The sequence below is a fragment of the Drosophila takahashii genome, chromosome 2R (assembly GCF_030179915.1).
Source record: "Drosophila takahashii strain IR98-3 E-12201 chromosome 2R, DtakHiC1v2, whole genome shotgun sequence".
NCBI classification, from domain to species: Eukaryota; Metazoa; Arthropoda; class Insecta; order Diptera; family Drosophilidae; genus Drosophila; species Drosophila takahashii.
Window position 1 is genome coordinate 22,292,531 of NC_091679.1, and position 25,742 is coordinate 22,318,272.

The 25,742-nt window shown below is 43.0% G+C and overlaps 4 protein-coding genes across 8 annotated transcripts; 3 read left to right on the forward strand and 1 right to left on the reverse strand.

The window, feature by feature from the left end:
* Positions 1-158: 158 nt before the first annotated feature.
* On the forward strand, positions 159-4,030 carry dmpd (F-box protein dmpd). Its single transcript, XM_017144758.3, has 6 exons — positions 159-339; positions 513-1,014; positions 2,052-2,300; positions 2,359-2,557; positions 2,616-2,923; positions 2,985-4,030. The coding sequence occupies exons 2-6, from the start codon at positions 583-585 to the stop codon at positions 3,600-3,602; spliced, it is 1,806 nt and encodes a 601-aa protein (XP_017000247.2). The 5' UTR covers positions 159-339; positions 513-582; the 3' UTR covers positions 3,603-4,030.
* A 55-nt stretch (positions 4,031-4,085) lies between these two features.
* Positions 4,086-5,168, reverse strand: Ccs (Copper chaperone for superoxide dismutase). The gene is made up of 3 exons (XM_017144759.3): positions 5,018-5,168; positions 4,326-4,966; positions 4,086-4,271 (listed from the first exon to the last, which is right to left on the reverse strand). The coding sequence occupies exons 1-3, from the start codon at positions 5,030-5,032 to the stop codon at positions 4,136-4,138; spliced, it is 792 nt and encodes a 263-aa protein (XP_017000248.2). The 5' UTR covers positions 5,033-5,168; the 3' UTR covers positions 4,086-4,135.
* A 4,023-nt stretch (positions 5,169-9,191) lies between these two features.
* Positions 9,192-11,669, forward strand: LOC123002490 (uncharacterized). Its single transcript, XM_070213217.1, has 2 exons — positions 9,192-11,230; positions 11,296-11,669. The coding sequence occupies exon 2, from the start codon at positions 11,490-11,492 to the stop codon at positions 11,667-11,669; it is 180 nt and encodes a 59-aa protein (XP_070069318.1). The 5' UTR covers positions 9,192-11,230; positions 11,296-11,489.
* Positions 11,670-12,249: 580 nt separating this feature from the next.
* Positions 12,250-25,314, forward strand: gem (transcription factor CP2 like gemini). 5 transcript variants are annotated; one of them, XM_017144736.3, is made up of 13 exons: positions 12,250-12,589; positions 13,616-13,727; positions 13,818-14,063; positions 19,096-19,168; positions 19,235-19,624; positions 19,827-19,971; positions 20,269-20,754; positions 21,253-21,428; positions 23,175-23,300; positions 23,379-23,583; positions 23,656-23,771; positions 24,438-24,512; positions 24,571-25,314. In XM_017144736.3, exons 1-13 carry the CDS (start codon positions 12,251-12,253, stop codon positions 24,986-24,988), a joined length of 2,907 nt encoding a protein of 968 aa, XP_017000225.2. In that variant the 5' UTR covers position 12,250; the 3' UTR covers positions 24,989-25,314. The 5 variants fall into 5 exon arrangements, with proteins under 5 accessions (XP_017000225.2, XP_017000222.2, XP_017000223.2 ...); XM_017144733.3 differs by lacking the exon at positions 23,175-23,300; XM_017144734.3 differs by lacking the exon at positions 23,175-23,300 and having other exon boundaries at positions 13,857-14,063.
* The last annotated feature ends 428 nt before the right edge of the window (positions 25,315-25,742 follow it).

Below are 25,742 nucleotides of genomic sequence, written 5' to 3' on the forward strand. Positions count from 1 at the left end.
TCAGTTTCAATTTCAAGTCGCACATATATTCGGTGGAAACATCTTTATAAATAAGAAAGGAAATGCTGCAGTGGAGGTCGGCTATAACAAACAATCGACGTTTCCGCCGCTTGTAAACTATCGTTGTAATCGATGCTGCCATCGCTGCTCTGCCAGCTCTAGCCACTTCGACTTTTTTTTGCCACGGATTGTGTATGTAGTTTTAATTGTGCTCGAAAAAACTGAGTTAAAGTGGATGTCAGCGTAGAGAAATCGCGCCCGAAAGTACTAGACATTTTGGTCCACTGTGAAGTGCGGCTAAAAACGATGTTAATGCATTAGTTCCAGTTAGTAAAACGGGTACGAAGCCAGCTCGAATTAGAGTTTCGAAGTGCGTAGCACAAAATTTCAAAGAAATTTCACGGGGGTGATAAACGATAAAGCAGCAAAGGGACGCTATATGTACAGATATATGTATGATGTGGAATTAATGGATATAGTCGGTGTTTTTTGCGTGTGTTCCATATTTGCAGCAACTCCAAGACGCTGCTGCAAACGTATTCTGTCCATTAAGCGCCGAAACCGAAACGCCACTGGCAAGAAATGGTGTCCACCCGCCAAATGTGCAGTGGAGGCGGTACGACGGCTTCGGAGGGGGTTCCCCCCTTTGGCGGTTCGGGTTCGGGATCGGGATCGGGATCTGGAGTGGGATCCGGATCGGGATCGGGGCTGCCAGAGCCCCCCGAGAGCACCGCGAACCGAACCTCCGTCCTGCGACGAACCACCAGTTATCAGGGTCACCAGAACCAGAACCAGGCTCAGGCACCTGGGCAGGTGACCTCGCCGGCCAGCTTAGCCTACTCCGCCAGCGTGGTGACCCGCCACCACTCGTACACCATCCAAATGCAGCGGCAGAGGTCACCCACGGCCAGCACGACCACCAGCCACTCGCTCGGTTTCCTGGATCTGCCCAACGAGCTGATTGAGAAGACCCTCAGTTACTTGGACTTCAAGAAAGTTTCGAATCTCAGATTGGTAAGTGCACAGCTCCGCCCCCTGTTCCACCCAAGCGTTGGCTATTAAATCAATAAAAAGCAATTTGCCCAAGTGCAAGCGTGGTACGGGCCGGGTTATCCAACCAACAGACTACCTGCACTTGTATGCCTGTTCTGATATTCTGCTGCTATGTGCATTATTTTCGCCATGCGTTGTGCTTCCCTCAACGGATTTCGGATTTCCCTTGGCAGGAGGCAATTAAAACTTTGTCACGAGGGCACATGCACTTGCGATTGTTTATATTTAGCGGCGACGAGTGTCATCTTGACTTCGGTTGGGGGGAAAATGGGCAGGCAGGCAGGAATTACATTTTAACAGGTCCATTTAAGGGACTCCACATCTCAGTGGGATAAAAGCTAATTCCTCTCCGGTTAAATATATTCAAACTTCAACGCATAAAATGTACTTTAAACTGAAAACTCTTTTTAACATCAAAAACCTTTTTTAAGTATTATTTACCGAATAAGAAAAAATTAAAATAATGTTCATTTGACGATAAAGAATTCAAACTTAACAAGAGAAAATACCCTTGTTTTTAGAAATAAGCGAGTCCAAAACTGGTTATAAAATATTTATTTACCAAGACTTAACAACTAAATATTGGAAATAGTTAACTTTCCTTTTTAACTACTCCAGTAATTAAATCTATTAAAGAGTCAAAATTAGCGTAGACAAAATTAGGTAAAAAATTGTTCCACGGATACATGTATTTCAAGGAACTGCTTTAGCTCAAGGTCCCGAGGGTAACTACACTTCGGTGTTTGTTTCTCGCTGGCCGATTTGCCTGCAGCGCGTCTCCCTTCCACAGTTCGTTGTGTATGTATGCATGGTTATTTGTTGTAGGTAGCGGCGACAAATGTAATCTGATATAATTTAATAACAGGCAGAACCACTAGCTCGTGGATGGATGCGGGCCCAGCAGCCGAAAACGAAGTGGAGACCTTAGCCCGAAACCCCGAAACATTCTTGTCTCTGTACCGCCTGCTAACCCGAATCCCGGATGTCCCTATTCGCAGGTGTCTCATCGCATGAACGACATTTGCATGGCCATGCTGAACGCAGCCTTCTCCAGGCAGATCAAGACCACGTTCAGCCGCTTCCAGTCGATCAAGGCGAGCATGCCGCGCAGGGAGTCCGCCCGCCGCAATCATCCGCTGGCATGCGAGTGCGACATCATCGAGACGTGCTACATGCGCCTGTCCTTGCTGCAGATGTCCATGGGCAAGCACATCGAGCGGGGTCACTGCTGCTTCTTTCCGGGCGCCGTGAGTCCAGTTGTCCGCCTAGCAAACTCAGATTAATCAGAACTTCCTCCACTTCCAGATACTAGACGAGGTGCAGGCGATCCTCAACTACATCAGTATTACGCCCAGGCTGCAGCGACCCTATCGGGTGACCGATGAGCTCTTCGATCTCTCCACCATGGCCATGGAATACTTCAAGGACCGCATAGAGTCCACGCTCCCGGGGCTGGCCTACTTCAACAAGGACTTCTACACGCTGCCCACCACCACAAAGCGACGTAGGTGTTCCGACCCAACTCCCTGGATCTCAAACTAATCGGTGCTTCTACCCCTCAGCCACGCTTGCCATCAGCTCAGATCTCGAGGACAGTGCCAGCAACTCGCCGCCCCAGAACCACATGGTGCTCCGCAAGGGCATCCGCAAGATCAAGCAGGGGATGAAGATGTACAACAACCAGCTGTCGGTGCTGCGCACCGAGCTTCGCACCTGCAAGCGCAAGGCCGCCGAGCAGAGCAAGCAGCTGGCCGAGCAATCGAATCTCCTGGCGGAGCAGCAGAAGCAGACGCTCGAGTACGCCAATCGGCTGGACGAGAACGACAAGAAGAACGAGGAGATGTCGCGCAAGTTCTCCACCCTCTTGCAGGTGAGTGAGCGCGGAATTGAAATACCCTGGATTGGCATTGATTCTCTCTTTCGGTTTGCAGGAGCTCAACAAGTGCAAGACGGAGCTGCAGTTCCGGCGCTCCAAAAGTCCGGCCATCCCTGCCGTGTGCAGTTCGTGCAATCAGAAGGTGGCGCCCATTGTGCCACCGGAGGATTTTCAAGTGCTGCTCAACCAGGGCGCGGATCCGGAGCACTTTGTCATCATCAATGACGATGCGGATGCCGAGAGCGATGTAAGCGTGGGCGAACTTAAGGAGTTTGCCTCGCCAGACGAGTCCACCACGGCCAAGCTGCTGGCCGTGAGCAGCGCAGCCAAGAATCTGAAGCGCAAGCTGCCATCGGAGAGCCAGTCCAATGCCATAGCGTCCACCTCGAAGGCAGCGGAGGTTGCCCAGTCCCAACTGCTGGCTGTGGCCGGTGGTGCTAATGGAGGAGCTGCCAAAGCTGCGGGCGGATACTCGCCGAAACTGTTCTATGGCAATCACCAGCGCAGTGGCGTGATTGTGAGTCCAGTGTCGAAGAACACGGCGGTGGCCACGCCATCGGACCATGTGGCGCCCGGGCAGGAGGCTCTCGAGGAGCCGGAGGAGGCGAAGAAAGCACGTAGAGTACAAAAGGCCAACAGATATGTAAATACGCCCGGCAAACGCAGTAAATAAGCATTAGGACATACGCATATACACTTTACATATTTTTTACCACTTATTTACATATAATGCGTGCATGCCTGCGTTCACCTGACCCCGAGGATGTGGGCTTGGGATCGGGGCATGCGCCGTAGTGTTAACGGAGGAATCAAATTAATATATACACTTATATCTATTAATGTCAAATGCAATAGGCATTTCGAATATTAATCATTATTATTATTATTATCGAGTACAACAAGCGTGTCTGTATGTTCTTCGGTTTTAACGCCCCGCAAAAACAAGTCTAGTTAACCACCACACTACACCGAACATCACACGAATCCCGTAGTTATTGGCAGAGCAAAACAGATAATAATAATTTAAAAGCAAGGTAATTTTAACTAAGAAAAACAAAAAAAAATCAACAAAGAAATATTTTAAATAAAACTTTAAAAGCATTCAAGTGGAGTTATGGAGTATGGATCTATCCCCGAATGAATTACGAATTGTGAGTTATACATGAAGAGCTACAATTTATTTACAAGACAACAAATGGAACAAAGTTAAAGCTTCTGTGAGCGCTCCTTGCCAGCCAGTGGCTTATTCCGCTCATCCCAAAGGGTGACACCATCGCAGGCACAGATTTTCTTGAAGTTCTCCAAAATGCCCGCCGAACGGGCAATTATACCGCAGGCGATTCTGCGGGAAATCCAGTTTAAAGAAATGATGTCAAAGGGATAGTAATAGACGTACCTTTCCCCAGAGTTGCCGTCGACCAGGCTCTGTTCGTTGCCGCCACGTCCCAGGTCATCGGCACTAGCGGTCAGCACGACAGCCCTTCCGATGATGTCCCAAACCTGCAGCACTGGATCCACAAATCTGAAGGTGGCCCTGCCACTTTCATCGGCCCGTATGTTGCCCAAGTCCCCGGCATGGCGCTCATCTGCACCAGCTGCGGGGCTTCCATGCGGCGACTGGCGGGGATTGTAGTGATCTCCGACGGAGGAGCAGCCGGCCGAGGTGTCCCCGCTCTCGTGGATGTGGAACCCGTGTAGACCCGGCGTCAGTCCGTCCACCACGCCATCCACCACCACTCCGGGCTCCCTTTCCGTGATGGTGGTAAAGCGGACGACTCCCTGGATCGGCGTTTTGTCCACCACACTGCCCGTGGTGTTGATGAGGGCCACCGCCGACTGACCTCCGAATCCCGAGAGCACGGCCTTGCGCCCGGTGGCTTCTATCTTGTCGTGAATCTCCGACCAAGGTCGCTGGGTCTGAACTATCACACGGCCCTCCTGGGTGTCGATCTCCACCTGACCCATGCCCTCCAGCGCTGAGCGGAGGGCTCCGGCGTAGGACTCGTCGCCCTTGCGCATTTGCACTGCAAACTCAATCTACTCTTTAACATGGAAGCATGTTTCCCGGTCTTCAAGGTAGATCCTTACCTTGATGGAGGTCATTTTTGTGGCCAAAGTGCCGATTAACAATGATAAACAAACTTTGGCCCGCTTTTGTAGTGTGACCGAAGTGGAACCCCGCCGAAATCAATAAAGAAGAATATTAGGGGGACTCTTTTTTAATTTAATTATTCTTTGAACACTACACGGTGTTGCTTAAAAAGGTCAGAGGCCAACAAATCGAATTTAACTGATTATTAAATGATTTAATGAAACAATTTAAAAATATAATTTTAAACCTTATTGAGTTGTATTTTATTAATTTCAAAGTTTGAAATTCGAACCCATAGTTTCCGGTACAAGGGAATAAATATATTTAGCGGTCAAACAATATATTAAATACATTAAAAAGTAACTTTTAATTATTATATTATTATAAACTCGTTAGTCTATTATCTGAGAGCAAAAGCTACAATTATTTTACAATTTCAAGCTATACCTCGGCTCTACTTTCGAATAGCACCTACTGATTTTGTTAAAAGTTGCAGGATCCATGTACATAATTTAATTTATTTTAAAGTCTACCAAATATTTGTCCGATTAATCTTAAATTCGGCGTTGCCAAACGTTTTAACACGGGTTTGCAAAGTGTCTCTGTTTTGAGCGCCCAATTCAAACTGCTAACCCCGAACTAGCTGGGATGCTAATTATTCTAATTTCTGTGCTAATTCTCGGACCTGTAGCTCCATTCACTTCTTATTACGCTTTATAATTTTTTATCAACTTTTCTTTATGGCAGCCGACAGTTTTAATCAATGGCCATAAAGAGTATTTTTAAGCCAAATGCTGCTAATTCGTGCGAATTAAAAGCGCTAATTAAAGTCCCCAAAAAACCCTAAGCGACAGATGCCACTTTAGTTGTGGTCCCAAAAAAAAAACGTGCAACCAATCTCGATGAGCGTTTCCATGCGCGCCAATTTATTGCAGCAAATTGCGTCTTTGACTTTCATTGTGCAAAATAAATTAATTTCACTTGGGTCCCGTTATTGATGGCAATTTAAAAACAATTGAGAAATATTTAATATTGCCTTCAATTGAAGAAATGTAAAAGGAAGCACTACAACAGGGAATAATAATAAAGCCAAGTCCAGTCAATTTCCGAAAATTCGGCAATTCGGAACATGGCTTTGGTCAATTAAGGCCTCAATTAGCACGGCGTTTGGGGATTGACAAAATTAAGTCGGCATTAGAGTACCGTTACTAGGCTTAGATCTGTAAAGTTTATTTGAAATCGCTTTAATCAACACACAATTCTAAAAGTTGACTGAAATAGAAAAGTTAATGCATTAGCCGCCAGTCAGGACGTAAAAAGTTGTTCAAATGTCATTCTACAGATTTGCATTTAAGGTTTCATCATTCATATGTACATATATTAAGGCAATGAACTCTATTGGACATTTAGGTAATTTGTTAACCTCTGTTCACAACAAATTTAATTGACTTACGAAATTACAAGGAAAAGTATTTGCCCTACAATGTAAAAACATGCATGTTGATTTTTGACAATACATATAAGGACGCATAAGGTCTTTGAAGGCAGAAATAGAATCTCGCACACAAAATACCGCTGGTTGCTTTCAGGTGAAGCTAAGGAGTTTAGGTATTAAGTAAACTTGCCTGGCAAAATTAACTTCCTCTTCTGTTTAAAATTGGGACAGTTTATCAATTGGTATTTCAATATAAGATTGGGAACAACAGTAACATACACACAAAAAAAAAACTTGGTAAAATCAACTGTAATAATTGTCAAACAGGCCCCAACCAGCAAAATTGTCAATTCTACTAAGTAAATTGTCATTTCACAACAACAAAATACACACAATTAGCGAAGACGCAAACCCAAAGCAAAAACAAAATACACGTAACTATTTTAATAGTTACGTAACTATCTTTGTTGGTCAATTTTACCAAGCAAATTTTTTTGTGTGTAGGGGCTGTCCATATATTACGTAATCACCTAGGGGGGGAGGGGGTCATTGAAATGATTATGTTTGATTACATGGGGAGGGGGGGGGTCTTGTACAATGATTACGTAATCATTTTATATTAATTTTTTTATTTAAAAACTTTTTTCCTTTAATTATATCTACAAACCAGGGACCAAAAATAAGTGTTATTGTAAATTTTTCATACAAAAAAATCACGCATTGTAGTTTACAAATCCGTAATGATTTTTATTTTTTGATTTTTATAATAAAACTCAAAAAATAACTGTTATTTTTTGATTTTTATGAATAACAGTTATTCCCTTGACATTTTTGAAAAAATGAAATAAATAAAAAAAACATGATTTCCGTGTTTTATATAACTTACTAAAAATTTGTTAAAAAAGGCAACCGTGCATATTTTATACCTATATTTTTTTTTAAATTTATTTTACCCACAAAATCGCCATAAATCAAGTTTGAGTTTTATTTTTGATCACGACGAATAACTGTTATTTGCCAACTTTTATTATAAAACTCAAAAAATAACAGTTATTCCTTGAGTTTTACTTTACAAATCAGAAAATAACTGTTAAAGTGTGATTTTTAAAATAAAACTTATAAGGGGCTGTCCATATATTACGTAATCACCTAGGGGGGGGGGGGGGGGGGTTTATTGAAATGATTATGTTTGATTACATGGGGAGGGGGGGTCTTGCACAATGATTACGTAATCATTTTATATTCATTTTTTTATTTAAAGAATTTATTTAAAAACTTTTTTCCTTTAATTATATCTACAAACTTAGATAGGAAAGCAGAGAAAAAATTTTTTTAGTGGCTGGGCGGCGAAAAAGAAAATGTTTAGTGGTTCAATCACACGAAGGACGCGAAGACCTGGAATGGCTTGACGAAGAGTATGTTGGAGATAATTTCAGCGTAGACGAACCGAATGTGTCATACCAAACTCCATTTATAAACAATATATAAGATTAGGTTGCATCTCCGTTTGAATCCACAGATTAAAACAAAAAAAATTTTATTCTTGGGATTACGTAATCATTGGGGGGGGGGGGTTTGTTTATTGAATGATTACGTTTGATCACCAGGGGGGGAGGGGGTCAAAAATCACCAAAAACGTGATTACGTAATATATGGACAGCCCCTAACAGTTACGGTCCCTGCTACAAACTTAAATAGGAAAGCAGAGAAAAAATTTTTGTAGTGGCTGGGCGGCGAAAAAAAGAATGTTTAGTGGTTCAATCACACGAAGGACGCGAAGACCTGGAATGGCTTGACGAAGAGTATGTTGGGGATAATATCAGCGAAGACGAACCGAATGTGTCATACCAAACTTCATTTATAAACAATATTAAAGATTGGGTTGCATCTCCGTTTGAATCCACAGATTAAAACAAAAAAAATGTTATTCTGGGGATTACGTAATCATTGGGGGGGGGGGGGGTTGTTTATTGAATGATTACGTTTGATCACCAGGGGGGGAGGGGGTCAAAAATCACCAAAAACGTGATTACGTAATATATGGACAGCCCCATAACTGTAACATAAAAAAAAATGATTAAGATGAGGGACGGGAAATCGCGCTTAAAATGGGAGGTAGAAGAGAAAAATTTAAATTCGTGTTATAGAAGTTGCATATTTTGTAATTATAGTTGGATGGGGCATCAAATGGTTTTTACAGAGTTCACCAGGTCCACCCTAGCAATGGATCGACGCCATACGCCCTGAAGAGCTCGGCGCCCACACAAAAACAGCAGGTGCGCTCTGCAAGTACTCTCTTTAGTAGATGCTCTTTGGGGCAGCGACTAACGACAACAGCTGTTCTTGTTGATAAATAGCAATCACATTCTTTGTTGCCTTTTTGCTGAACAGCAAATGCAAGTCAGCCCCAAAAAACTTTAGACAAACTGGAAGCGAAAACGGGAATGTTCGGCTAGATAGGTTAGCCTGGTAAAAGTGCGTGGCATGGCAAATTAGCCTTGCCTTTGTTTTTATTGCATTCCACAAAGACGCACACACACACGCACTGGGGGGCAACCATTCTGCATTCGTGTTTGTGGGCCGAAGAGAAGAGCGCCCCAAACTGTTGTTGCTGTTGTCGCTGCTCTTTTGGAGCCGTGCGAGCGAGAGAGGAAGAGAGAGAGTGGGAGAGGAGCGAGAGAGATATAACGGGCTAGCTAGTGTGTTTTAATATTAGCGTTGTGACGTCCCGCTCACCAAATCAGTACTTTTCGTACCAGCGCCGTTAAAACACATGTTCAGCGACTTTATGCGGGAGTGCAAACTAATCTGGAAGAGCAACAACCATAGCAACAGCAACAGCAACAACAGCAAAAACAACAGCATCATCATCAAAAGCAACAGCAGCAGAAAATTTTAACACGTTGACGGTTTTTTCTAGTGTTTATCGCGAGCGGAAAAGCTTAATTAGCGCGTACTAGCGAGACCCCGAAATCTTTTTCTCCTCTTGGTCTTTGCGTCTTTGAGTGTGCGTGCCAAAATTTAAATACGTCATCGACGCGCGCAGCCTTAAAACATCAAAAAAAAACCGATACACATACATACAAGCGGAATATAGAATTCAATTGCAGGAGCAACAAATAAGTCCAACAAATTGAGGAAAAAGTTCCATAACACAAAACACCACACAGCAGCAATTTGAATTAATTAACTTGTTATTGTGTAGTAGCATTTCTGCCTTTTGCCATTCACCTCGAAGCGCAGGCACACAAAAGAACGTGCAAAACAGCTGAGACAGCGACTCAAACTGAGAGTAACGGAACGTCAAGCAACAAGTGCAGCGATAGCAGCAGCAGCAGCAGCAGCAACAACAACAGCAGCAGCGACACAAAGCCCTTTCAATTGAAAGAGAGAGAAAGCGTGTAGATGTGTGCACTCCAATAAAAATACGAGTACAAACACTTTGTTGTTGCCACAATCAATTAGAGTGATAGCAGAGCGGCAGAGGCGCAGGCAGCGCAGCAGCAGCATCCGCATCAATTTGCTGGCAGGCAGAGCACATCAGCATCAGCATCTTCGGGTCGGCTTAATTCCGAAAAGTGTCACTGTGAGCGTAGTTGCTCCGTTGCTCCCGTTCCGCCTCCGTAATCGCAACCGCTTGTTGTTATTGCCGGACTCGTCCGCCGATCCGCGATCTGGGATCTTTCGTTGTATTTGTAGCAGCGCCGTCGTCTTGATTGGAACGCTCCGTATTTTTTCGTAATTTTTTTTCCGATTCCGAACCGAAACTGTGGTGTATCCGTAGTTTCCCGCTAACGGCGAAAATTCACACAACTCATTGATATTTTAACCTCGTGTCCGCGTTGGCTGCCGCTCGACCAAGGTTCTGCCGCACAAAATGCTCGTCTCTTTGGGCTTTTCGAAGCCTGGCTTCGTCGGACTAAAAGTGCTCCTCTAGCACGCTGAAAGCACAAGTCCGGCCACAAAAAAAACAACAAAATCTAAAACAATATATATAACCCATTGAATTGGCAGCCAAAGTTATCACCACCCACCGTATACACCGTTATCGTTATCGCGAAAACAGAATCCACAGATAAAAACGTTCCGTTTCGTTTCGTCGTAAATACAGTGCTAAATCGTGTGAAGCAAACAAAAACTCCCTAATTCGCCTAATGAAAGCCGAGAGCCTTTTTTGTGAATAATTAGCCCCGAAAAAACCTGTTCGCGGCCGCAAAAAATTAGGCCCCCATAAAAAAAGTGACGATCCAAGAAACTGGCATCTCGCCCGCCTGATATATAACACCCCAACACACACTCGCAAAGCCCGCGATAACACCCATACTAAAAAAAGAGCGAAAATCCAATCCAGCGAATCAACTTCACAGTAACGTCGCAAACTCAGTGCAAGCCAGAGCTAAATCGTCGAGCAAACCGAGTAGTTGTGTCTAAAACCGTTGGTCCCCCAATCGTTGAATCTAAAAGCTTCAAGTTAAACCCAAAAACACCCCCACAATCTCGCCATCAGTGATCATTATCCAGCGCCAATAACTGCGGAATAATGTCAGCCTTCTGACAGTGTCTAAACAGAGGAATAAGGAAGCAGAAAGTTACATAACCAACGTTGAAAATACCAATTTTTTTGGAAGCGAAACCCCACAAGTGTCCCATAGCTTTAACTGCTAATTGGAATGTCGCATATCTGACAGTGACTAAATAAACACCGAAAAGCAACCCCCGAAATAAATCCAAAATCCAAAAAGAACTCAAGCAGAGAAATAACTTAAAAAGCGTGGTAAGCGAATCGCCCAGGAAAACAACCGAGAAGCCTGTGTTATCAGTGAATATTCACATATATAGACATTCGATTCCAGCGTAAACAACTGCTATATAATGTCCGTCGCCATCTGACAGTGGTCCAAACAACCAGCAACCAGAGCTAAAGAATCGCCGTAGCTAAGTCGACAAGTTTCACTAGATCGAGTGAGACCTGTACCGTAGAACCAATCCAAAACATTTGAACCTTGCAACCCGGGCAAACCGATTCAGAGTAAATGGAGAAATCTGAAATACGACTGCATCGCATGTCAAATGAATATCAGTCGCAATCGAGCTATATGTATCTCCGGACCAAGATGCTGTTAAAAATCGAAAACACCCTACTTCGAAGCCATCGTCAGCGCGAGACCACCGGTATCAAGAAACTATACAATTCGTTTTTCGTATTGTTTTAACTTGCCCCCGGCCATCCCCGAACCCTCCCAAAGGCCCCAAGAACACAATACGCACAAAAGCAACATTTCCAATTCCACTCAATTGTGAGCCAAGTTAGAAAAAGTTACAAAAAGCAAGTTATACATGTTTTACCTATATTAAATACATATATAATATATATGAATAAACTAGAGATATTATTTGGTTGTTAGTAGAACTCACGTCAAGTGCATATTGTTAGCCCTCGTATATCCAAGTGCTGTGCGACGAACGATTTAGTAAGTGTGTCATATGAGCATTTTGAACAAGCCAAAATGTTAACCTAAGCAAGTACCCAGTAAGTGTCAGTCGATTTTTCTACTTTTTCTACTTCGAATATTACTATTACCATCAATCACCTTGGTTGCATTTCGCGTTGCACCGAAAACTTGAGCAAAATTGCTGGCGAAAGGACTCCGGTCGGAAGCTGTGATTTGTTTATTTCGGGTTGGAGGAATCCATCGAATAATTCAGGCGGCTATCTAACAAAAAACAAAAGAAATAACAACAAAGGACTAAGCAGAAAAGAACGCGATTCCAACGCCGTTAACTCACGTACCGAATGGCGCTTTCGTTTCTATCGCAAAACTCCGGTCTGTTGGATTTACAAAGCATATTTGATCCACAATATTCTCATCATCAACAACAACAACAACATTTGAGCCACCACCCACAACATCACATTCAACAACATCAACAACAACAAGAGGAACATATTCAACAAGAGCAGCGCACCCTTTCAACGAAGTTCGATTTGAACCTTTTCAACGAATTAGACCAAATGGAATTCAACAACAATTTAAACCGAGATCAATACCAGAATAATAATATCAACAACAGCAGCAATAATCAGAACACCAACAACAACACTAACAACAGTGTAAGTGAAACCCTAAATCAGGTGAGTTTAAAGGTCACCAACACTTCAGTATCCATGCTCTTAGGTATTTTAAAAACATTCTACCACAAATAAAATATTACATTTAAAAAGTATCGTGTTGCAAATATAATCAAAATATAAAATTTCTTAAAAATGTCAATTAAAAAACTCGTTTCAATGAGAACTTAAGCTGAGTGTGGGGCATTTTTTCATGTTTACTTTAGAACATCAAGTAAATTAGAAGTTCAACAGAATCCAGACTAATTATAGATGGAAATGTTTATACAACTGTTTTTCAAACCATCGTTAGTTTGCTTGTTAAATCGAAATAGCCACCGTTAAGATTCCTTACAATTGAACGAAAAAAACTTTTCAAGATTCCCCAGCTAAATCAGTTTGCCTTGGGGCAAATATAAATATATAGTTCAATTGCTAATTATACTATATGGCGGGGTGTATCATATAACAAAGTTGTGGTAGACAGATAGATAGAAGGGAAAACAGCACAACAGCGTTTAATAAAAAGTTGCAAACGTTACGTCAACAGTCCGACTCACTCGCCAAGTCGATATCTGTTTTTTGTCCCCTTATTTTTGGATGTTCGTTTAAATATAGCCACAAGTTCTGGGTCTTCTTTGCCCAGCTCTTCAAGCTGAACCGTTTTCCGTTTGTTTACACACATCGAGCGTGTTCGAACTTATCTTTCAAACGCATAATTGTATGGAATCCAGCCGAATACGAGTCCTCATCGGCAAACAAACATGAATCGATGGGTGTTTTCACCCACTCTCTCTCTCGAAAAAGAGACAAAGAGGGATTTAGAAGAGCTCAGGCGAGATTTTAAGCGGCCTTATCAGCAAGGTTCGGACTCGGACCTACATATATAGTATTCGAGCTGGACTGTAGTGATAATGCTGAGAGGGCATAGCCTCGTTGGCGGCTAGACACGCTTTGTTGCTGCCTCTCTGATTCCGATTCGGTTCTATAATTTGTTACGGCGTCGAAATTCAGTTTTCGAACTAAAATCCCTCCGTTTCGGTTTTCCAGATCCAAAACCGCCACTTCATCAGCGGCTACCATCACCAGCATATTGGATCGGATTATGAGCAAGTGATCAACTTTGTTGACTCGCCGCCAAACTCCGAGGAATCGTGGACAGGTAAGCCGCAATGCCGCAATCAGGTTACCCAGATCAATCAGCTCACCTCATCTCCATTATCATCACCTTCGACATCCATTGAACTCGTAGAGACCAGCTCGCTAATCGAACAAATTACGATTGTCGTAGACGCCCAGTCGAAGGACTCGCCGGGACCGCAAATCATCGACGTGCAGACCATTTACCTGAACAGCGGCTCACGCAAAAGACGAATGGATTGGGACTCCTTGGACATTGTCCAAAGTGAAAACTCACCAACAGCATCGCAGAGCGGCGAGCTGCCCACCAAAGTGGCTCATCAGGAGAAGGACAAGCACAAGCGCGAGAAGCACTCGGGTAAGATTCCTATCAACCTATACTTCACCATTAACTTAAAAGGGATAAGCCGCAAACTATTTGTACATAAATATGCTAGATTCCAGGTGCTCAAACTCTATGTTACTTATTTGGGGAAATATGAAATTGACGCTTGTGGCGGCTGAGTGTCTAAATTTCTATGCAGATAATAAAATAAGATGACTTGGAATTACCCACAGTGACTAATCTTCCAATAAAGTCCCGTAACAAAACTGCAGTCCTATCACCAAATAATGAGAGCCTTGCTTTCGAATATGAGAATTATTTTTTGCTAAGAATGTTTTTTATTTGAGCAAAGATTAGCTTTTAAGTAAAGCCCAGAAGCTTGTAAATAATTCCCTGCTAATTTTAACCACAACTTAAAACAGGTCCAACAATCATATTAAACAATCATATTTTTAAAAATTTAAAATAAAAATGTCACACTCTCATCCAGATAATAATTTAAATGTATCCGAAAGTATTAATTCAATGCAAGTATAAAAGATAAAATTATGCAAAAAGGTCATAAATTAGCTTAGTGATTTGCATAAAATGTAGGGTGACCCACAATCAATGGAAGCAAGAATCAAGAATGAAAGAAGTCTCGATCGGAGCTGATGATTCTTCCTGGGATTGCAGCTGGAATCTGGGAGCGAGTCAGAAACTCGTTGCCCTCCCGCGTTTGCAGGCAAATTAGAAGCTGCCGTAATGGAGAAACCCGTTTCCGAGTTGCGCCTCTTTGATTATACAGCCCTGTACAAATCTGAATATATACAAATGTATGTATATTGGAATGCCCAGACAGATGTACCCAATCTAACGACTAATTCGATCGTAAGTCCATAAGACAAACGTGAGTCTTTCTGTTGTTGGGTGCTAAGTGACGTATAAACAGTGGAATATGATCGCTAATTAGTCTGTATCTATCAGACATTGGAGTTATACGACATATGCGTGAGATCACAATTAAAGGTTGCGCTGGGCAAAGGGTTAAACTTGAGGAGGTTTGAAGAAGTTGGGCAAACTTGGCGCAGGTGGAGTTGCACTTTGGAGGACCCCGACTTTAAATAGTTTCATAAACTTATTAACATTCGGCAGTTTTTTATATCGGAGCTTCGGTAGCCGTAATGAAATTAACAGCCTGCGATGGTTAAAACTCGCCATAAAACAGTTTTTTTTTTTTTTTTTAGTGTAACTCATATAATTTTACATTAATCAGCCAACTTAATGGCTATAAAACGTATAGTACAAATAGGAACAAATAACTTGAATACATAACAGGATGGCGAGTAACAAATCTTATAACTTATAATAGAAAACTAAAACAACAATACAAAAAACGCATTACTGCTTCAGGACTCGTGAGACATGACGTCCTCTTGTCCAGAGATCGCCGGGGTGCCTTCGCTTTAGCCGTCTCCTGTTCAATGGGTTGGCCAAGGAAGCTGCTAGGTGGTTGGGGTGTCCTGTGAGGCGGTCGTTATACCGACTGGAGTGCCGGTTTATCTGGTCCCTGACAGAGGGCATGTGGAGATCGTTAGCCAGGTCGACGTTTCTGACGTACCACGGCGCATTTGTAATTGTTCGCAGCGCTTTATTTTGAACTCGTTGGACCTTCATGACGTTAGAGTCAGAAGCCACGCCCCAGAGTTGGATGCAGTACGTCATTGAGGGCACCACAATAGTTTTGAATAGCAACACTTTGTTGGCAAGGCTGAGCTTGCTTGTTGACTTCAGCATCCAGTTTAGCTTCCTTAGCTTAGCGCGACATGTAGCTGCAATTTTTGTAGTGTGCTGTTTCCAGGTGAGCCGTTTGTCCAAGATCAGACCCAGGTACTGCGCCTGGGGAGATTGCGGGATGGTGGTGCTATGGAGCTCAACCGTTGGAAGGATCTGTCCTCTCAGAGTGAAGTTGCAGTGTTGAGACTTTCTGCCATTAATTGCAATATTCCACCTGTTTGTCCACTTGCCGTAGGAGTCAAGAAATTCCTGGGTTATTCTAGATGCTTCAATACGGCAGGTGGAATTTACAAGGAAGGCAGTGTCGTCAGCGTAGGTGGCAAGAAGAGTGTCCGGTGCATTGATAGACGGCAGGTCAGAGGTGAACAGGGTGTATAGAACGGGGCCCAGGACGCTTCCCTGAGGAACGCCAGCACGAGAAAATCTTAAGCTTGACCTTTCCCCTCTTACCTCGACCATGAAGCTTCGATCGAGCAAGTATGATTTGAGAACAAGGAATAGGCCTGTCGGGAGTAGGGTCTTCAACTTATGGAGTAATCCTTCATGCCATACGCGGTCAAATGCTTCCTTGACGTCGAGGAAAATAGCAGAGCTGTATTGCTTATTCTCAAAAGCATTTAAGATGTGCTGGACTAGTCGATGTGCTTGCTCTGGGGTCCCATGATGATTCCTAAAACCAAACTGATGGTCGGGAATGGCATCCTGCACGCTTCTTACTCCCAAGATTCTACTTAGAATTATTCTCTCGAATATTTTAGAGAAAGTGGGTAGCAAGCTTATCGGTCGATAGGACTCGACAAGATTCTCCGGTTTTCCTGGCTTTGGTATCATCGTTATCACAGCACACTTCCATTGAGAGGGAAAGTGGTGGATACGTAGCATTGAGTTGAATAGGAGAACAAGGAACAGGATTCCCTTTTTAGGCAGAGCCTTGGCAATTCGGCTGTCTATGCCGTCGAGACCCGGCGCTTTACTGGGATGAAGCTTTTGTATGTGAGTACAGATTTCTTCTGGACTCACGTGTTGAATCGGTAATGCTTCCGGGGAAGGAGCATTAAGAAAGGCCAGTGTTTCTTCAACGTCCTCGGGTCTCGCTAGGTTGAACGGCTGAAAACGTTTCTCGAGTTCATCTGCGAAAGCTAGGGATATTTCGGGGTCGGACTTACACCATGTATCGTCAGCTTTCCTAATGGGGATCTTTCGGAGAGGCTGACGTTTTATATTTCGTGTTAATTTCCAAAGGTTGAAGCCGTATGGTTTGGTGGTGTCCGCGTTGAGGAGCATATCATCGAAATATTCGCGCTTTGTTTCATGCAGAAGCTTTTTGAGTTCGTCCTCAGCACGGCGATAGGCTCTTTTGTCGACTTGATCCTGGGATCTAATATATCTGCGACGTAGGGATCTTTTCAGCCTTACCAGGTCCATAACCTCAGGTTTTAAAAGAGCCTGAGGTCGGTTGGAGGGGTTTGAGACTTGACCATTGGTTGAGGACTCGGCAGCGATATGGATGTTACGGGAGAACATCTCGACAGCGTCGTTTATGTCATCAGGAGAGCTTAACACCATATTTAGATTAACTAGCCGGTTAATTACTGCTTGGAAGCGTGGAATGTTCGCATTTCGAGGAAGGATGCGAGGCCTATGGCATATTTTTTGCGCAGCAACTCTGAATTTAATTATCAGTGGGATGTGATCAGAGTTAAGTTCAAAGCATTCCGAGATATTGAGGCTCTCGGGCCGTAACCCTCTGTAGACAGCAAAGTCAATGGCGGTTGGTGTTCTTTGGCTATAGGGATAATGCGTAGGCCCGCCGGTAGCAAGGACCTGGACATTGGATCTAAGAACGAATTCCGCTATCGCTCGCCATAAAACAGTAATTAACTTAGCACCTCCGCTCGTGTTAATCAATAGAGCTTTAATAATAGAATGCCACTAAAGAAATAAAATCTTCTCTCAGTACTTTTCCAATGGCCCGAACAAGCCCCTAACCGAAACCCTTTAAACTTTGTAGATATGCATTCAAGATTGCTCCGAAAATCACGCAGGGTCCCCGGACTAATTACCCCGAAACGAGTGACTGGCACACTGATACACTTCGGAACAAACAGATTTAGGTAGACAGGCTTGTGTGGGGTACCCGACCATATAATTTTGACTCCAATCTCGTGCTCGGCCCCTCTCTCTGATGGCTTATCATCCACCAGGCGGCACTCGGCGTAGATAAGACTAAATGCTAGCGTTTTGCCGTACAACAATCCGCTATTAGGAAAACTTTTTCAGAACTCCATGATTATGGGGCAACCGCAAGCACCGATCTTAGATCATTCGACGGGCCTAATGGCCTTCGCTTTTGTCCCGGCTTTTTCCCACATTCGCTGTTTATATAAGCGAAGGCTATAAGATGATATTGAAGCCATTTCCCCTTGCCATTTGTCAAGGGAACTAACCGGGAGCATCCATTCTATTTGGTGCGCCTATATGTCCACATTTACAGATACTTTTAATCAAACAATTGGCTGTGACACTATCGCGAATGTGAAATGAGTGAGCAGCGGCCATTCGATGTGCGTCATTCGGTCTTGGATAACTCTGAATCAATTGTGATCGAGATATGTATTGTCTGATGAAACCCACACATCCACAATTTCTATCTGTGGACAGATTAAATCAATTAACGAGGCATAACAATACATGCATTCATTAAAGTACAATTTTTTTGAGAAATTTTGTAAAAACATTTTTAAGTAATTGTAAATTTAGCTTTGGACAAAATATATTTAGTATTCTAAGGAGTGCACTTTTTCACATTTGGTGAGTTAAATTCTTAAAAAGTTAACCCGAAATTACCAAAGTTTCTTATCGCTAGAGCAGCGCACGGAAAAATCTGATCTTTTTGTGTGGGTAATTAGATAAGATGGATATTTTTGGGTTATTCACTTCAAATGTTCTTAATTAAGATACAAAAAAAAAAACGAAAACATTCAAAATTACGCGCTGTATTCCATACTTAGACATTATTACATTATTATGGGGACACGTTTTCAAAATAGCATTAGCCGAAGATGTATGAAATTATATATACGTGTTTATCAATTAATTATAAACTGGCCTTAAAAATGTCGCATGCTATAAATTCTTCACAGAATTTATTTTGGCCAAGACACAAGTTTGACGTCAATAGTTTAAGGTCGAGAGCGTCACTCTGTGATAACAGTTCGAATCTAAAAGAAATCGCAAACGTGCCAGATATGGGTTGAAATATAGTTTTTGGTGTTCTTTGATTTTACAGGTCGCAGCAGCTGGAGCGATGATATTGGCTTCGATCTGAATGCCGAGTTTAACAGCAACTCGTACTTGAACAAGTAAGATAGCCCCTTAATGCAACTTCTTTCAATCTGTGCTAATTTGTGTTTTTCCACCGCGATCAGTGAGAACTTCCTGTCGTTCTCGCCCACGCTGACCACCCTGAAGCAGGAGCCGCAGACGGAGCAGATCAAGCCGAGTCCCAAGGTTTCCCTGGACAATGCCGTGGGATCGCCTTCCGTGGCCATTGCCAAGTTGGATGAGGGCCAGAATTCTCCGCCGCAGGCTAATCCGGGCCAGGATTCGGCTTCCGGAGCGGGCTCGGCTGGAGCTGGGAAGCACGATGTAAGCTCCGGCCTCGTCTGCGGATGTGGCTCACCGCAGGGCTCGCCATTAGCCAACACAGAGTACGAGTTGAACGAAAAGGGCAAGCCCCAGCAGCAACTCAGCGTTTTGGATCCAGCTAAAATCGAGATCGTTTCGGCCAATGGAGCCACCCATTCCGAAGATCACAAGTAAGTATTGGATTTTACTACTTAATCAATCGATAAATAAATTGGTTAAAGCTATAAAATCTGCTAGAGTTGTAAACCTAAAACTCTGAATAAGAAGAAACTTAATATTACATCCAACTGAAAGAGATCTAGACCTAGAATAGATACAATATTAGGATAGATTAATAGGTACCAGATTATAATCACTGCCTTGCTCTTTCAGATTTCAGTACATTTTGGCAGCGGCCACTTCGATTGCCACCAAGAACAACGAGGAGACTCTGACGTACCTCAACCAGGGCCAGAGCTACGAGATCAAGCTGAAGAAGATCGGCGACCTGTCCCTCTACAGGGATAAGATACTGAAGGTGAGTCCAAAGTCCCTGTCCGCAGCCTCCAATTGAGTCGGAGAGTCATGTGATGCGGTGAATTATTCGACTGTCGAGTGAGCGACTTGGTCATCAAGTCTGTGTGACCGAATATGTGTATCTGGGGGCTCAATTGATTTTAATAAGCCCCAATTAAGCCGGTCGACTTGAGAGATCTGACTAGGAGGCGAACCCCTCTGTGTACATGTGAAATCTGCGTGTGCGAAAAAACTTTCCGAGTGACTTCACTTCTTGCCACTACTCACAACACCGCCTCCCCTTCGACTTCTCTTGCAGAGCGTGATCAAGATCTGCTTCCACGAGCGCCGCCTGCAGTTCATGGAGCGCGAGCAGATGCAGCAATGGCAGCAATCCCGCCCTGGCGAACGCATCATTGAGGTGGACGTACCGCTCTCGTACGGCCTCTGCCACGTGTCGCAGCCACTGAGCTCCGGCTCACTGAACACCGTCGAGATTTTCTGGGACCCGTTGAAGGAGGTCGGCGTCTACATCAAGGTCAACTGCATTTCAACCGAATTTACCCCAAAGAAGCACGGCGGCGAGAAGGGTGTGCCCTTCCGACTGCAGATTGAAACCTATATAGAAAACACAAACAGTGCCAACACCACCGGCTCGAGCGGCAGTAACACCAGCGGTGGTGCCAGCGGCAACAGCAACGCCAGCGGAAACAGTGGCTCCACTGCCCCAGCATCTCCGGAACGGTCTCCCAATGGCGGCAACAATGCCAAGCAGGCGGTCCACGCAGCTGCCTGTCAGATCAAGGTGAGTGGGAGAACTTCTTCAGTCGAAGCTCCCTTGGCCGGACAGTAATTTGTCCGTTAATCTATGGTATATGTTTGTATGCGAGATCAGGTTGCGGTGGTTTAAAAATGAGTTAACATGGGAGTCCCTTGTTTAATGTTTTAGATCTGTCCTCCCATTGTGTTTTTCAGTTCCAACCATATTTGCTTCGAACTAATGGAATATTACGGGTGGTTACCTAAACAGGACCTTGGTTATGAGGTGTATGAGCCATAAAAGTTTATAAGCTGTTTCAGCCAATAAAAATAATCATATATATATATATAATCCTAATTGTAATTTTAATTCGTCCTAGTCTTCTGACTTTTAAAATGGGAAAATATCAAATGAAACGTTTAACTACTAAAACTAGTTTAGTTTTTGAAAAAGGGCTTGTTCGCCCAAGAGAGCTGTCCGCCAAATTATCTTTTTCCACTCAAGGCACAATGATATATTATATTAAATATTAATTATTCGCAGGTTTTCAAGCTAAAGGGAGCTGATCGTAAGCATAAACAGGATCGAGAGAAGATCCAGAAGCGTCCTCAATCGGAGCAGGAGAAGTTCCAGCCCAGCTACGAGTGCACCATTATGAACGACATATCGCTGGATCTGGTGATGCCTGCCACCACTACTGGCTGCTACAGTCCCGAATAGTGAGTATTTCGATTCTCCAGAGGAGCACAGATATATGTGTAGGGAAATTATGGGGGAGAGAGATTCATCTCCAGCTGGCATAGCTGCTGCTCCAGAATTAAGCAACAATTTATTTCGCTGCGCAGTCCCGCAATCTTCCAATTGAGCCCGCAAATTTTTCCACAAGTCTTATTTATGTGACAGCTACGGCCCGAGCTTTTTGATTTACGAACCAACGACTGCAGTCCCAACCATTTACATAACATCCAGTTAAGATCAAGTGCATATTACGTATAACGTAGATACTTGTTCCTTATCTGTCTGTACAGTTCGGTTCAGAGCCCTAAGGTAGGGTCTCAACCATGTTTAGATTAAGTACATTTCAGATATAGGTTAAGGCTAGAGAGGAGCAGTGATTTAGATTTTATGTTTTATGCAACACATTTTTTTTGGCCAAGTGCTTACGGAATCCATTAAGATCAATTAAGATAGGGCATGATTTTAGTTTCAAGGCGCTCCATTTCAATTTCATTCTTATTTTTTTATTTATGCGAAAGAAATATGTATTGTAAACACTACAAGATATAAATTATTTTAACTTAAAATTATTAGGGCTTGAATATTAATTTTTTGGTTGCTAGTAGTACAGTTCTTCCTTGGGTTTGAATAGGAATTCTTTGAAGAAAATGGTCAAAATCGTTTTGCTTACACACAAAAAAATTTGCTTGGTAAAATTGACCAGCAAAGATAGTTACGTAACTATTAAAATAGTTACGTGTATTTTGTTTTTGCTTTGGGTTTGTGTCTTTGCTAATTGTGTGTATTTTGTTGTTGTGAAATGACAATTTACTTAGTAGAATTGACAATTTTGCTGGTTGGGGCCTGTTTGACAATTATTACAGTTGATTTTACCAAGTTTTTTTTTTGTGTGTAGTTGTGGATTTGAAATATAAACAAACAATCTAAGCATAATACACTTTCGATTTTGTGGTATCATTAAATTTCGTATGTTGCTAGGAAGCAGACCATATAATTTGTATCAGATAGAAAGAGATTTACTTTGTAAGACTACAATTTTGAAACGCACTTTCCAGTGGAAATTTCCCATAACGAGTGTCAGAGGAAATCATTTATTTTGTCATTTGCATGATCGCCAAATCATAAAGATCAATCGAATTGAGAGCGAGTGGATAGATAGATATATGCAGAGAGAACCCCTCTATCAGCGAGAGATTGGGAGAATCGGGAGAAAGAGATATAGAGAGAGGGGAGAGATGTCGAGAGATCCATAGAGAGCCATTGAAGGATCTCTGGGCGCTAAGAGATCAGGTAAGAGCATTTTGCGCCGTGGGCTTTGTTGTTTTTGCATTTGCTCCAAGCTATTTTTAGTTTAAAGTTGCTTTTAACCGGTTTTCGGTTTTCGTTTCTGCTCAATGATTTTGTTTGTTTGCAGGCCGAACACTATAGATAATAATGGCAAATGATATGGGGATTGTATAAGGTCTTGTTTTGTTAGGATCGATTATATCGATCGGCGGCAGAAAAGCCATCCTATGGCCAGGCATTATCCATTCAAAAAACCGGAAACGATTGCGGGGGGGGGGGGCGAAAGACGAAAGTCTGGAAAATTTCCCCGCTAGAAAGGCAGCCATATAAAATAGTTTCCGAACGGGTTTGAATCGCCAATCAGCCGCAACAGGGCGTATCGGGTGGCTTGTAAACAAGGCGAGTGGTTCACCGAAGAGCAAACCAGATTCTCCGGGCAGCGGGGCGATGGGAAATTTGAAATGCGAATTCCGCGATGGAGTCCCTCGCATTCGTGAACATGCGCTTGCATCTGAAGGATCGTTTCTCCTGCCAACGCCAGATACAGAACGAGCTCTATTGGATTTGTAGGACCTGCATGAACCCGTTTCGAGGTTCCCTTTAACTAATCCTTTCCTCCTTTTCTTTTCTCCTATCCCTTTCAGTATGAAACTCTGGCCAAATTCGCCCGTGCACATACCCAAGTACGATGGGATGCTTCCGTTTGCGCCAAGTGCAGCATCGCCGGCTACCAGCAGCAGCCCCATTGCCATTAACTCGGTGACTTCGACCAACTCGCCCACCCTCAAGCTGATGGACGCCACCAACATGGTCTCACCGCAGCATGTGCCCGCTGACATCGACGATTATGTAGGTGTCACTGTCCCTCTGTCCCTCTGTCCTCTAAAAACATACTAATCGACCCTTTATTGTCCATATCAGAACCAGAACATAATGCCGGAATCGACGCCGTCGCAAGTGACGCAGTGGCTGACCAATCATCGTCTCACGTCCTATCTCTCAACGTTCGCACACTTCTCGGGAGCGGATATCATGCGGTATGTGATCCAGTACATGGGGATGTAGCAATTTTTCATTACCTAAGTCCTTAATTAATCAGCAGATTTCAAATAGTTCCACAATCTGATTCTTAGTGACCCCTTTTTTAGGCGACCATTTTTGTTAAGACTCGAATACTCACAAATCTATTTTCTAATCGAAGAGGTGATATCAGTGATAACCATTGTTTGATATACTTCGGTTCATGAAAGTTACAACGCAAAACACTTATATAAGAACTTAATAGTTGATATAATTCCCAGACAATTTGTCAACTAAGAGTGCTTGAGTTTTTTGATTACCATTTCATTTGGCTGGGCTATTTAATACAATGTTTCAATCAGTTAACCATTTGGGTAATCTTGTTGACTGGCATCTAAAAGATAGCGGAACGAATGGCAAAGAACTTTAGGATAACATGATTCCACAACCAATTTATAGCGGACACTAAACTCAACCATAGACCTTTTGATTATTAAATGACTCGATAAGATAGCTGGCCTACCGCATCAGATACTTGACTGGTTTCCAGTCGTTATACTGTGGTCTATAAGGGATTTTAATGGCTTATTTATATATAAATTCTATTTTTATCTCGATCCGCAACGCACATATTTCATATTTGTCTGTTTGTGATTTATTTTTATTCCGTGATTTATTTATAGCATGTCCAAGGAGGATTTAATTCAAATCTGCGGCCTGGCCGATGGCATTCGCATGTTTAACATTCTGCGCGCCAAGTGAGTGCTTAAATTTTGTGAAATTCGAAAAGTATTCTAAATCTCTACCCTCTTGTAGGACCATTGCTCCCAGGCTAACGTTGTACGCCAGTTTGGACGGCTGCAGTTACAATGCTATTTACTTGCTGTCGAACACGGCCAAGGAGCTGCAGCAGAAGTTGTTCAAGATGCCAGGATTCTATGAGTTCATGGCCAAGGCCAGCGCCCAGGAGAATGGAGCCGGCGGAGGCGCCGCTGCTGCTGCTGCCGCCCTCTTCAACAACTGGGGGATGCACTCGAAGTACTCGGGTAGCGGCTCAAATATCTTCAACGACGCCAACAAAAGCTGCGTGTACATATCGGGTCCATCGGGTATCCTTGTGACCGTCACCGACGAGGTGCTAAACAACGAAATCAAGGACGGAAGCCTCTATGCCCTGGAGGTGCAGGCCGGCAAGGTGATCCTCAAGCTGATCAACAAGCAGGACAACAACTAAGCGATCTTATGGTTACGTAGACCCACTGTAGTAGCACCACCCGAGCAACCAAGTATAGTTTATAGCATTTACACGCAGTTCGATAGCATATCGAAATCGTTTTCTATGTAAGCTTCAATTTGTATGAGATTTCGCGCAGCAATTTTGAACAAGTAAAAAGCCAGCAACCCGAAACCCTGTTCCCCAAAATCCCCAAATCTTCGTTAAAGAACTAGTGCAAAATATTTAAGATTTCGTTTTCAGTCCTCACTTTAAGTTTTGTTTATTTTATATGTATTTTATACCACCTACGATATACGACTACATATGCACATTTAATTCTCTGATGCGATTGCATTTCGATTCGTTCTTTTCTCTACTTTTAATTTCTTTTATTTCTATGGCGCATGCTTATCACATATATAACGATTATATATTTGTTTGTAGAACCCAACCAATATCAATTATTTGAAGTAGAAAGAAAAAAACCCAAAAAAAAGCAACATAACTATACAATAATGATTATTATCTTCAAGTACAGTACCACGAATACAAGAATTGAGCAATTGTTTCGAAGCAGAGTTCAACTAGCAACCAAACAACAACTTTTGTATGTGATAGAAGCAATAAAGTGTTATCCACAAGTGGACTGTCAAAAAAAAAGTGTTTTTGTGTATTATTTGATTGGTTTTGGGTTACAAATCGAAAATATTTTACATAAGGGTTCAAAAATGTGAATCGCAGACTACTAAAATATATCGATAGAGATCGATTT

Coding starts and splice junctions, on each gene's coding strand:
- Ccs (XM_017144759.3), bottom strand. Junction 4,272..4,325: donor GACGGCAACTCTGGGGAAAG/GTACGTCTATTA, acceptor GATTTCCCGCAG/AATCGCCTGCGGTATAATTG.
- dmpd (XM_017144758.3), top strand. CDS start 583: ATGGTGTCCACCCGCCAAATGTGCAGTGGAGGCGGTACGACGGCTTCG. Junction 2,301..2,358: donor GCTGCTTCTTTCCGGGCGCC/GTGAGTCCAGTT, acceptor CTCCACTTCCAG/ATACTAGACGAGGTGCAGGC. Junction 2,924..2,984: donor AGTTCTCCACCCTCTTGCAG/GTGAGTGAGCGC, acceptor TTCGGTTTGCAG/GAGCTCAACAAGTGCAAGAC.
- gem (XM_017144736.3), top strand. CDS start 12,251: ATGGCGCTTTCGTTTCTATCGCAAAACTCCGGTCTGTTGGATTTACAA. Junction 13,728..13,817: donor CTCCGAGGAATCGTGGACAG/GTAAGCCGCAAT, acceptor TTGAACTCGTAG/AGACCAGCTCGCTAATCGAA. Junction 23,772..24,437: donor TCGGGAGCGGATATCATGCG/GTATGTGATCCA, acceptor ATTTATTTATAG/CATGTCCAAGGAGGATTTAA.
- LOC123002490 (XM_070213217.1), top strand. CDS start 11,490: ATGGAGAAATCTGAAATACGACTGCATCGCATGTCAAATGAATATCAG.